Raw genomic sequence first — 12000 nt, 5'->3', positions numbered from 1 at the left:
TAAGATACAGGCTGTCTACACTATCTGTGCCTCTCATAATTTTATAAACTGCTATCAGGTCTCCTCACAGCCTCTGCCGCTCCAGAGAAAATAACCCCAATTTGTCCAAGCTCTCCTTATAGCTCATGCTAACAAACTAAAAGTTCATCTTTTAGCATATGAGAGGTCTGTTCAAGGGTTTTATAACAGTGGGGTAGAAGCTGTCCTTGAGCCCGGTGGTACATACTTTCAGGCTTTTGTATCTTCTGCCTGATGGGAGAGGCGAGAAGAGAGAATCATTGGGTTGGGAGGGGTCCTTCATTATGTTGGCTGCCTTCCTGAGGCAGTAGGAAGTGTACGCGTAGTCAGTGGAGGGGGAGGCTGGTTTACATGATGGACTGGGCTACATCCGCAACTCTCTGCAATTTTCTTGCGCAGGGCAGTTGCCATACCAAGCTGTGATGCATCCCTGACCCCTGAAATGCCCAGAAAGCCACTCGGTCAGGCAATAAATGGTGGCCTTGCCAGAGGCTCCCGCAGCCAGTTAATACCAACGAGTTAATGCTCTCTTCTCTGTTGTTACTCAAGGCAGCCAACAAGCACCTCAATCTGCAGGTAAATGTATGTTCCTGGTAGGTGATTGTGGGACACAGGCCAGGACAGCTGGAGAAGTTGTGGCCAAACATCTCCTATTCAAAAACAAGAGGGCATAGGTTTGAGATGAGAAGAAGAAGATTTAAGGGGGATCAGAGAGTGATTGATATCTGGAACATGCTGCCAGAGAACATGACAGGATCAGAAATAATTACTACATTTAAGAGGTATTTAGACAGACACATGAACAGGCAAAGCACAGATGGATAGGGTCCTAATGCAGGCATGGAGACACAAGAGAAGTATAGACAGAGTCTGTGGAGGAGAGGTTGTGCTGAGCTGTGTCCACAACCCTTTGCAGTTTCCTGTGGCCTTGAGCAGAGCACTATCTTGATGTACTGATGTGATGAAATGATCTGTATGGATGGCATGCAGAACAAAGTTTTTCACTGTACCTCGGTGCAAGTGACAATAATAAACCAATCTGAAGCAAGAATTTGTTCGAGTTCAATTCTATCTGCCAATAGTCTGGGAAATCTGCTAAACTGGCACCACCAAAGTCCTAAATGTGCCAGATTGTTGGTGTTTTACTGTCGTTCTCGAGTCAGAGGTTTATGGCACAAAAAGTTGTTGGGCCTGATGTGCCTGTGCATGCTGTGATGGAGTGAAGGAGAGGACTAATCTCACATGCCAGCTCACAGTCCATGGCATTGATCCAGGCACTGATATATGATACATATGATAGCACATCAGCGCCTCTACTTCCTCAGGAGGATAAAGAAATTTGGCATGTTCCCTTTGACTTTCACCGATTTTTATCGATGCACTACAGAAAGCATCTTATCTGGGTGCATCATGCTCGGTACGGCAACTGCTCTGCCCATGACTGCAAGAAACCGCAGAGAGTTGTGGACACAGCCCAGCGCATCATGGAAACCAGCCTCCCCCTCCCTGGGCTCTGTCTACACTTCTCGCTGCCTCGGGAAAGCAGCCGACATAATTAAAGACCCCATCCACCCCAGACATTCTCTCTTCTCCGCCCTCCCATTGGGCAGAAGATACAGAAGCCTGAAATCACATACCACCGGGCTCAAGGAGTTTCTATCCCGCTGTTTTCAGACCATGGAACGGTCCCCTAGTACGATAAGATGGACTCTTGACCTCACAGTCTACCTCGTTATGACCTTGCACCTTATTGTCTGCCTGCACTGCACTTTCTCTGTAGCTGTTACACTTTATTCTGCATTGTTATTGTTTTACCTTGTACTACCTCGATGCACTGACACGATGAAATGATCTGTATGGATGGCATGCAAAACAGTTCATCATTGCACCTCGGTGCATGTGACCATAATAAACTGATTTGCCAATTTTAATTTATGATGTGGGTTTCTGCCTCTATGGCTCTCAGACAGTGAGTTCCAGACCACCTCCACACCTCGAGGGAAAGAATCTCCTGAACTCCCTTCTAATCCTTCTACTTCGAATCTATGCCCCCCATGGACCCCACCAGCTGTCAACCTCTCTGGCCAGAGAATTCCTATCTGGGCCTCCCATAATTTCATGGAGGGTGATTGCTGTGTTGTAGGGATCTGTGCTTCTAAATGCACGTCACTTGGCTTTAAAATGCTTCACATTATCCAGCGATCAAAGAGCAGGCTCTTCTTTAGTGTACCGCAGGGTGTATAATGAGTTATAGACGTCAGATCCATCAGTGGCTGCTTTTCATGTGCAAATCCTAGTTGACATTACCCTGCTTTGGTCATTCAAGTGATGATTTCCCCTCTAAGTGACATTACCCCGGTCGGGTCATTCAAGAGATTGTTGCCTCACAGGTGGATAGGGTAGTTAAGAAAGCTTATGGGATGTTAGCTTTCATAAGTCGAGGGATCGAGCTTAAGAGCCGCGAGGTAATGATGCAGCTCTAGAAAACTCTGGTCAGACCACACTTGGAGTACTGCGTCCAGTTCTGGTCACCTCATTATAGGAAGGATGTGGAAGCGTTGGAAAGGGTGCAGAGGAGATTTACCAGGATGCTGCCTGGTTTAGAGAGTGTGCATTATGAGGAGAGACTAGGGAAGTTAGGGCTTTACTCTCTGGAGAGGAGGAGGATGAGGGGAGACATGATAGAGGTGTACAAAATATTAAGAGGAATAAATAGAGTGGACAGCCAGCACCTCCTTCCCAGGGCACCAATGCTCAATACAAGAGGACATGGCTTTAAAGTCATGGGTGGGAAGTTCAAGGGAGATATCAGAGGAAGGTTTATCACCCAGAGAGTGGTGGGGCATGGAATGTGCTGCCTGGGGCGGTGGTGGAGGCAGGTACATTGGTCAAATTCAAGAGATTGTTAAATAAGCATATGGAGGAATTTAAAATAGAGGGATATGTGGGAGGAAGGGGTTAGATAGTCTTAGGTGAGGTTTAAAGGTTGGCACAACATCGTGGGCCTGTATTGTGCTGTACTGTTCTATGATTCTATGAAGGAACTGCAGATGCTGGAACCTGGAGCAACACACAAGATGCTGAAGAAGAGAAATAAAGGACTGCAGAATCCGGATGAAAAACACTGTGATGCCGGAGGAACTCAGCAGGTCCAGGCAGCATCTGTGGAGAAAAGCAGCGGTCAACACTTCGGGTCAGGACCCTTCTTCAGGACTGAAGATAGGGAAAGGGGAAGCCCAAGATATAGGAGGGAAAAGCAGAGCAGTGAGAGGTGGACAAAAGAGGGGAGGCGGGGTGGGCACAGGGTGGTGACAGGTAGATGCAGGTAAGAGATAATGATGGGCAGGTGCGGGGGAGGGGAGAGCAGATCCACTGGGGGATGGGTCTAAGGTAAGGAGAGAGGGGGGAAAAGGCTGGGAAAGGGAAGAAGAGAGGGGGAGGTTGTGGGGAAGGGGGCTCCGGGATTACCTAAAGTGGGAGAATTCAACGTTCATGCCGTCAGGCTGCAAGGTTCCAAGATGGAAAACGAGGTGCCGTTCCTCCAGTTTGCGCTTGGAATTGTCCCGGCAGTGGAGGAGGCCGAGGACTGACGTATCAGTGATGGGGTGGGAGGGGGAGTTGAAGTGACCGGTGACGGGGAGATGCAGGTTGTGGTCATGGACAGAGCACAGGTGTTCTGCGAAACGGTCACCTCGTCTGCATTTGGGCTCACCAATGTAGAGGAGGCCACACTTGGAGCACCGAACGCAGTAGATGATATTAAGAGAGGTGCAAGTGAATCTCTGTGTCACCTGAAAGGACTGTTTGGGTCTCTGGATGGAGGTGGTGTAGGGGTAGGTGTTGCACTTATGGTGGGGGCAGTGGAAAGTTCCCGGGGGGGGGCGGGGGGAGGAGTGAACCAGGGAGTCGTGGAGAGATGCTGGAGGAACTCAGCGGGTCAGGCAGCATCTGTGGAGGGAAATGGACAGTTGACGTTCTGCTCGGGTAGCTTGCCTACAACCCAATGGTATGAACACGCCCAGCTGTATGAAGGATGTCATTAAGCTGAAGAGGGTGCAGAAAAGATACACAAGGATGTTACTGGGACTGGAGGTCTCGTGTTATTAGGTGATCCACACCCCCAGTCATTGCCACACCTGGTCTTCTCCCTTTGTTCACAGCTCCCATCAGGCAGGAGGTACAGAAGCCTGAAGTCCCACACCACTGGGTTCAGGAGCAGCGACTTCCCTTCAACCCTTCAGTTCTTGAACCAACCGGCACGACCTCAGAATCTTCGATTTCTCAGCAACTTCGGAAGTGCACGCTGCGATCACCGGTCTCTCGACCAGCCCACGCCTCACAGCATGGGCCATAACTGGGGCCAGGTCCTCCCCCCACCTGCCCAGTGCAACCTCCTGTCTGTTCCCTCACCTCCACAGCTGCTGTTCTGATGCTTCTGCAGGGCGCGTTCCCTTTCAGGTGTGCGCATTTTAAGCTGCTCCCGAGGGGAATTGCACAAGTCCCATTTTAATCCATTTGCAAACACGTCAAAGCATTATTTTTAAACATTGCTTCTTATCCAAATTTCTGCAAGGGAGGGAACTTCAATCAGCTGTCGGCACCGCAAGTGCTTTACTTAGAGATGGGGTGAAATCCAGTTTCTCGGCTGAACGGTGCGTTCAGTCATCTTCTGAACCGTGAGTGGGGAATGGGTCACACTGCGTGGCTGTCCATCAGGCGGTGAAGGGCCCTGCCGATTTGACCAATAGCACCTGACCTCCGCCTCACTCTGAGACACTGTTTGCAGCTTAGCTGAGATCAGCCGCAGGGCACGTGCGCCTGCAAACAGGTAGTCATACTGGTTTGGTCACAGTGGGACAGGATGTGCCAGCTCAGAGAGGTCCGTGGATTCCAGGGGAGGATGGAGGAAGTAAGACTAAACTATCTGATTAGAGGCAGGCACAAACCCAAAACATTGGAGTTGAGTTAGGGAAGGTTTGAATACAAATGCCAGTCCTGAATGCAAACCATCCACCCTGCAGGGCACCTCCTGACCCAGCTATGGGAGAGTCTGCAGGTTTCCCTTTGGCCTCATCAAGCACAGGACTGGAACGGAACCAAGCCGTCCTCGATCGCGTGGGTCTGCTCCAGTAGAAGGGACAGTGCCCTGCCCCAGCTGGGGGAAAGACCGAGAACAGGAAATAAAACAACTTTGCTCAATGACACTGGATAAGCAAGTACTGGCAGGGAAAGGCCGGTGTCGTTAATTGGCACAAGACCTCATACGTTGCAATGTCTGGGAAAATAAGTGTGCCAAGGGAGTGCCATGTTATGGGATGGTTAGTGCCAATGGAGTGTTGAACTACAGGTAGAGGAGTGCTGCACTACAGGGAGGGGGGGGCAGTGAGGAGGGAGTGCCGCACTAAGGGAGGGGCGGGGAGGAGGGAGCGCTGTGCTGTGGGAGGGGCGGTGAGGAGGGAGCACTGCACTGTGGGAGGGGCGGTGAGGAGGGAGTGTTGCGCTGCGGGAGGGGTGGTGAGGAGGGAGTGCCCCAGTGGAAAACACCGAAGAGCACTGCACTGTTTGAGGTGACATTTTCCAGACCAGGATATACAAACACAAATTAGGGGCCGGCATAGACCATTCAGCTACAGCCTGCTCTGCTGTTTAAGCAGATGGGAATCTGCAGTCGATACTACAGTCAAGATCAGCCCGCATGTTCTGAATGCTAGTCTGAATGTAACCTCAACTGCAGACACTCATCCATTCACAGTAACCTTGCTTCTTTAAAATGTGTCTATCTCTGACTTTAAAATATTCAAAGACTCTGCTTCCACCACGCTTTGAGGAAGGGAGTTAACGAACCTTAGAGGAAGAAGAATGCATCTCATCTCCATCTTAAAAGCGTCACCCCTAGTTCTGCATTCTGTCACAGGGGGAAACATCTTCTTCACGTTCACCCTGTCAAGACCCCTCAGGATTTGTACATGTTTCAGTCGTCCCCTCTCACTCTTCTGAGCTCCAGTGATCCTGATTTGTCCAACCTTTCCTCATTAGAGAACATGCCCATTCCAGGTACTCTAACATTACAAGCATTTCTAACATTCTTCCCCTGTGGCAAATGTTAAACTGACTGGCCTGTGGTTTCCTGCTCTCTTTCTTTTAGAATAAAGGAGTTACATTTGTTAAGCTTCCGCGAATCAAGGGCATTTCAGAAAATTAAAACTGTTGTGCCATCTGACTCGCTGCTTCTCTTCAGATCCTAAGATTGTCTCAGCACCACAGTTCCAACAATTTACTCAGTACCACTTAGCAGTTGACTGTAATCCCCCAGTCGAGTTCTTCCCTCCCTTCCAACTCCCAGTTTGATTAGCGGTCTGGTCAATAGTCTTATAACAGCGGGGCAGAAGCTGCTCTTGAGCCTGGTGGTGTGCGTTTTCAGGTTTTTGTTTCATCTGCTCAATGGGGGGGTGGGGGGGGGGAGAAAAGAGAGAATGTCTGGCGTGGGTGGGGTCTTTGATTATGTCGGCTGCTTTCCCGAAGCAGTGAGAAGTGTAGACAGTGTCCACGGAGGGGAGGCTGGTCTCCATGATGTGCTGAGCTGCGTCCACAACTCTCTGCGGTTTCTGGCAAATGGGACGAGCTTGGATGGGCATCTTGGTCAGCATGGACCAGTTGGGTTGAAGGGCCTGTTTCCGTGCTGTATGACTGTATAACTCAATGTACTGGGATATTACTAGCATTCCCCATATGAAGACTGATGGAAAATAAGTTCAAGTTAAAAAGAACTGCAGCTGCTGGAAATCTTGAGTAAAAGCAGAAAATGCCCATCTGCCCTCTCTCATCACTTGCTGGCTCTTGTTCCACCCCCTTCCCCCACCTTTTTATACTGGCTATCTTCCCTCTTTCTTTCCAGTCCCAATGGAGGGTCTCAACCCGGAACGTCGACTGCCCGTTTCCCTCTGTAGATGCTGCCTGACCCACTGAGTTCCTCCAGCATTTTGCGAGTTGCTCCAGAAAATGCCGGGAATAACCAGCAGGTCAGGTTACATCTGTGGGAAGAGAAACACAGCTGACGTTTCAGGTTAAAGAGCCGTTGTCAGGCTGTGGAAGTGGGTTTTGGTCAGTGCCTTATCAAGGATAAGAAGGGAAAGAGAAGCCTCTGAGGGTGGACAAGGCGAGAGAGACGGACAGAGAGCAGAGTAGAACCTTTTCAGAGAGACACAAGAGACTTCAGATGCTGGAATCTGGAGCAACAAACAATCTGCTGGAGGACCTCAGTGGGTCAAGCAGCATGTGGGGTGGGGGGTGGAATTGTCCAAATTGTCCACACTTTGGATTGAAACCCTGCATCAAAACCCTGCATCAGGACTTCTCTTCCAGGAATGTCTAACCCGAAGAAGTGGCAGTGAATTCAACGAGTGAGAATCATACAAAAAAATTGCAGATGCTGGAAATCTAAAATAAAAACAGAAAGTGAATCAAGAGTTATTATCACTGGCTTAGATGGCATGAAGTGTGTTGTTCTGCAGCAATGGTACAGAGCAAAGACGTAAATAGCTGAAAATACTCACAGGTCAGGCTGCGTCAGTGGTGTTTTAGACATCTGCTTTTATTTTAGATTCCAGCATCTGCAATTTTTTTTTTGATTTTCACTTACCTTTTTACCTTGTTTTTTTTATTAATTCCCCAGACTCACTTTCTATACGACCACTCATGCTGTCTACTTTTTTAACAGAAACTTTTCTTTGGAAACCGTTTTTAAATCTCTGACTAACTTTACCTCTGACTTTTCTCTCTGTACTAAACTTTCAGTCATGCTTTATATTCTGTCCAACCTCCTGATGTGTTCAATCTGTCTCTGCGTAATGATATGACTTTCCCTTAAGTTTGATTAACCATGAAATATGAGTGTTCCTCTTGGAATGTTTCTTCCTCGTTGGAATGTAACCGTTCCGTGTCTTTTGAAAGATGCCCTTAAATGTCCATCACTGCATCTCGACTGACCTATCCTGTAACATCGTTTGCCAGCTCTCTTTAGTTAGCTGTTATATATCCTCATAACTCCCCTGGTCTTGGACCCACCTCTCCCTTAAGCTGACTGTAACATTCAACTTTATTATGACTGTTGCTACCTTGGGGATTCTTCACAAAGAGGTCATTTAATTAATCCTATTGCATTGCACAATGCCGGGTCTAATGTATCCTGCTTGGCTCCAGAATGTGCTGTTCCAATAAACTAACCGGAAAACACTCTATGAACTCATCAGCTATATAACCTCATCTGGACGTTTGTAGTATTATTATATTTTTCATGTTTTGATGATTCTTGCAGAGTCCTATTCACCCACTTACTTCCCCGCAACCTGCTCTCTCTCTCAAAGAGAAGGAATGCACCATGGAGAGATGCAGCAGTCAGACAGGCCATTCAGCCCATCCATAGAACACTACAGCACAGAAAACAGGCCATTCGGCCCTTCTAGTCTGTGCCGAAACGTTATTCTGCTAGTCCTATTGACCTGCACCCAGTCCATAACCCTCCAGACCTCTCCCATCCATGTAGCTATCCAATTTATTCTTAAAACTTAAGAGTGAGCCTGCATTTACCACGTCAGATGGCAGCCTGTTCCACACTCCCACCACTCTCTGAGTGAAGATGTTCCCCCTAAACCTTTCCCCTTTCATCCTAAAGCCATGTCCTCTCGTACTTATCTCTCCTAATCTAGGTGGAAAGAGCCTACTCACATTTACTCTGTCTATACCCCTCATAATTTTGTAAACCTCTATCAAATCTCCCCTCATTCTTCTACACTCCAAGGAATAAAGTCCTAACGTGTTCAATCTTTCCCTGTAACTCAACTCCTGAACACCCGGCAACATTCTAGTGAATCTTCTCCACACTCTTTCAATCTTACTGACATCCTTCCTATAGTTAGGTGACCAGAACTGCGCACAATACTCCAAATTTGGCCTCACCAATAACTTATACAACCTCACCATAACATCCCAACTCCAACTCAATACAGGTTGCCAAGAGCCTTCTTTACAACCCTGTCTACCTGTGACGGCACTTTCAGGGAATTATGTATCTGAATTCCCAGATCCCTTTGTTCCTCCGCACTCCTCAGTGCCCTACCATTTACTGTGTATGTCCTCCCTTGATTTGTCCTTCCAAAATGCAGCACCTCACTTGTCTGCATTCAATTCCATCTGCCATTTTCTGGCCCATTTTTCCAATTGGTCCAGATCCCTCTGCAAGCTTTGAAAGCCTTCCTCGCTGTCCACTACACCTCCAATCTTAGCGTTATCAGCAAACTTGCTGACCCAGTTTACCACATTATCATCTAGATCATTGATATAGACAACAAACAACAATGGTCCCAGCACCGATCCCTGAGGCACACCCTGAGTTCATGCCGATCATCAACTACCCATTTACACTTTAATCCTTTTTTGTTTTCTCCACATTCCCATCAACTCCCCCCGGATTCTACCACTCCCCTATACACCGGAGGCAATTTACAGTGGCCGATTAACCCATCGACCCGCACGTCGCTGGGATGTGGGAGGGGACCGGAGCACCCTGGGGGGGGGGGAGGGAACCCAGGCGGTCACAGGGAGAATGTGCAGACTCTATGCACACACACCCACCAAGTACCGGAGGTGGAGACCGAACCTGGGTCACTTGCACAGCGAGGCAGCGGCCGCACTTAGTTGCACCTCCGTGCTGCCCCTCAACAGAGTGGAGGAGCGAGGAACCGGGTGAGCCGAGTGAGGGAGGACAAAGGGCGAGGGAGGGGAGGCCTGAGAAGGAAAGGCAGGAGCTCTGGGCCAGAGAGGTGAAGGCCTGAGGAGTGGAGGTTCGGGAGGAGGCCGGGGAGGGGGATGGGCAGGTGAGGGAGAGGGGTGGGGCGGGCGGGAGGGAGGGATGACAGACGAGGAAAGTCACAGGAGGAGAGGGTGTTGGGTTGGAAGGAAGCTGTGATCCAGCTGCACTACTGCCTAGTGCCAGAGCTGCATGGAGCTCTGAAATTAAGAGACACCAAACCCACGGTCTACCAGGCAGTGGTGATTCCTGCCCTCCTGCGTGCTTCTGAGATATAGCAGGATATCAAGGCTTGAGATATACCACCACAAAATCCTCTGATTTCATTACAAGCCAACTGCTATGAGTCAGATACACGAGAGACTGCAGACACTGGAATCCGGAGCAGCTGAAGGAGCTCAGTGGGTCGAGCAGCGTCTGTGGGGAGGAAGGAATTGACGTTTTGGGTCAAAACCCTGCTTCAACACCGATGTCAGACCCAGAACGTCAGCAGTTCCTCCCCCCCCACTCCCACAGATGCTGCTCGACCCGCTGAGTTCCTGATTGCTTGTTGCCTCAGTGTCTTTCCCCAACTCAACCACCCCTGTACCAAGGCCCTTGTTACACTCAGTCAACTCCCTTGGGCTTGCATGCTTGACGCTAGACTCCTGAAGCTCTATTCCCAGCTCAGTCATGGGAAGAGGTCACCGAGTGGACAGGGGAGGAGGTTCGAAGATGTGCTCAAAGCCTTCCTTGAAGAAATGCAACATTCCCGGCTGGGAATCTCTGGCCTACAACGGCTCAAAGAGGTGCATCCAGGATGGGATAGAGAACCTCGAGGCCGTGCATCGGGAGCGCGCAGAGGCCCCGTGTTAAGCCGACGGCCTCACAAGCTACCCATCCGTTCACACTGTGAGCAACCGCCTTCCCCATTCATGGGAGAGTCTGCGGGTTTCTCCTTTTGGCCTCATCGGTCACCTCAGAAGTCATCCTTGAGCCTTAAGGACTGCCCGCTGAGAAGAACATCTCTGGGTCACTCTAAGCAATAACATCGGCCAGTTGTACATGGCGTTTCTGTGGGTGGAAAGGGACGGGGCTTTTTCCGCATTGGGTGAGGACATTGGAAGCCACCGCGCTCATCAAGCTCCTAACGCACTGACCGATCTCGTACCTTCTTTCTTGTTGCAGGTTGCCTCCAGGCAGAAGATCTCGTGATTCACTGCGGACAAGGGGGGAGAAGGTTGCATTACTGCGATATTCGGGGCATTTCCGAGATGGAAGGAACGGTGGAACAGTGGGTTTTCATACGTGCTGTTGCCAATTAAGCTGTTTCACAGCTTCAAACGAATTTCACTAGTCTTGAGTGGGTAGGGGACAGAAGGAACTACCCGTTCTTATGCTGAGCGATCATAAATGGCCTATGAGACGTGCTACCTGCCACCCACACTTGTTAGTCTGCCTTTTCTCGTTACACTAAGCTAATCAATTCCAACTTCTGGTAACCTGCTCCCCTCTCTGTCCCTTTTCTCTCTCCCCAGTTCCACCTACACCCACCCCACAGCCCCCCATCACCCTGCTTCCTTCCCTTCCTCCACCTGCCCATCAGCCACACAACTGGTCCAACCACGTAGATGCCACGGCCAAGAAAGCTCACCAGTGCCTCTACTTCCTCAGGAAGCTAAAGAAATTCGGTTTGTCCCCTTTGACTCTCATCAAATTTTACCGATGCACCACAGAAAGCATCCTATCTGGATGTATCATGGCTTGGTACAGCAACTGCTCTGCCCAGGACCGCAAGAAACCGCAGAGAGTTGTGGACACAGCCCAGCGCATCACGGACACCAGCCTCCCCTCCATGGACTCTGTCTTTACCTCTCGCTGTCTTGGTGATGCAGCCAGCATAATCAAAGACCCCATCGGGTAGAAGATACAGGAGCCTGAGGGCACGTACCACCAGACTCAAGGACAGCTTCTACCCCACTGTGATAAGACTATTGAACGGTTCCCTTATACGATGAGATGGACTCTGACCTCACCATCTACCTTGTTGTGACCTTGCACCTTATTGCACTGCACTTTCTCTGTAGCTGTGACACTTTACTCTGTACCGTTACTGTTTTTACCTGTACTACATCAATACACTCTGTACTAACTCAGTACATACTCATACCATCGGTATGTAAGACAAGTTTTTCACT

At 49.5% G+C, this 12000-nt stretch overlaps 1 protein-coding gene across 2 annotated transcripts in view; it reads right to left on the bottom strand.

Moving 5' to 3' along the window:
- Positions 1-12000, bottom strand: part of LOC127566622 (synaptonemal complex central element protein 1-like) — a 39274-nt gene that overhangs the window by 17496 nt on the left and 9778 nt on the right. For both annotated transcript variants that reach the window (XM_052009125.1, XM_052009124.1), the window contains exon 5: positions 10974-11021. In XM_052009125.1, coding sequence (XP_051865085.1) covers positions 10974-11021 — 48 coding nt within the window. The remainder of the gene's footprint in view (positions 1-10973; positions 11022-12000) is intronic.

This window comes from Pristis pectinata, chromosome 43 (assembly GCF_009764475.1).
Source record: "Pristis pectinata isolate sPriPec2 chromosome 43, sPriPec2.1.pri, whole genome shotgun sequence".
Classification (NCBI taxonomy): domain Eukaryota; kingdom Metazoa; phylum Chordata; class Chondrichthyes; order Rhinopristiformes; family Pristidae; genus Pristis; species Pristis pectinata.
The sequence above is the reverse complement of the archived record's forward strand: the minus strand, read 5'-3'. Positions and strand labels throughout refer to the sequence as shown.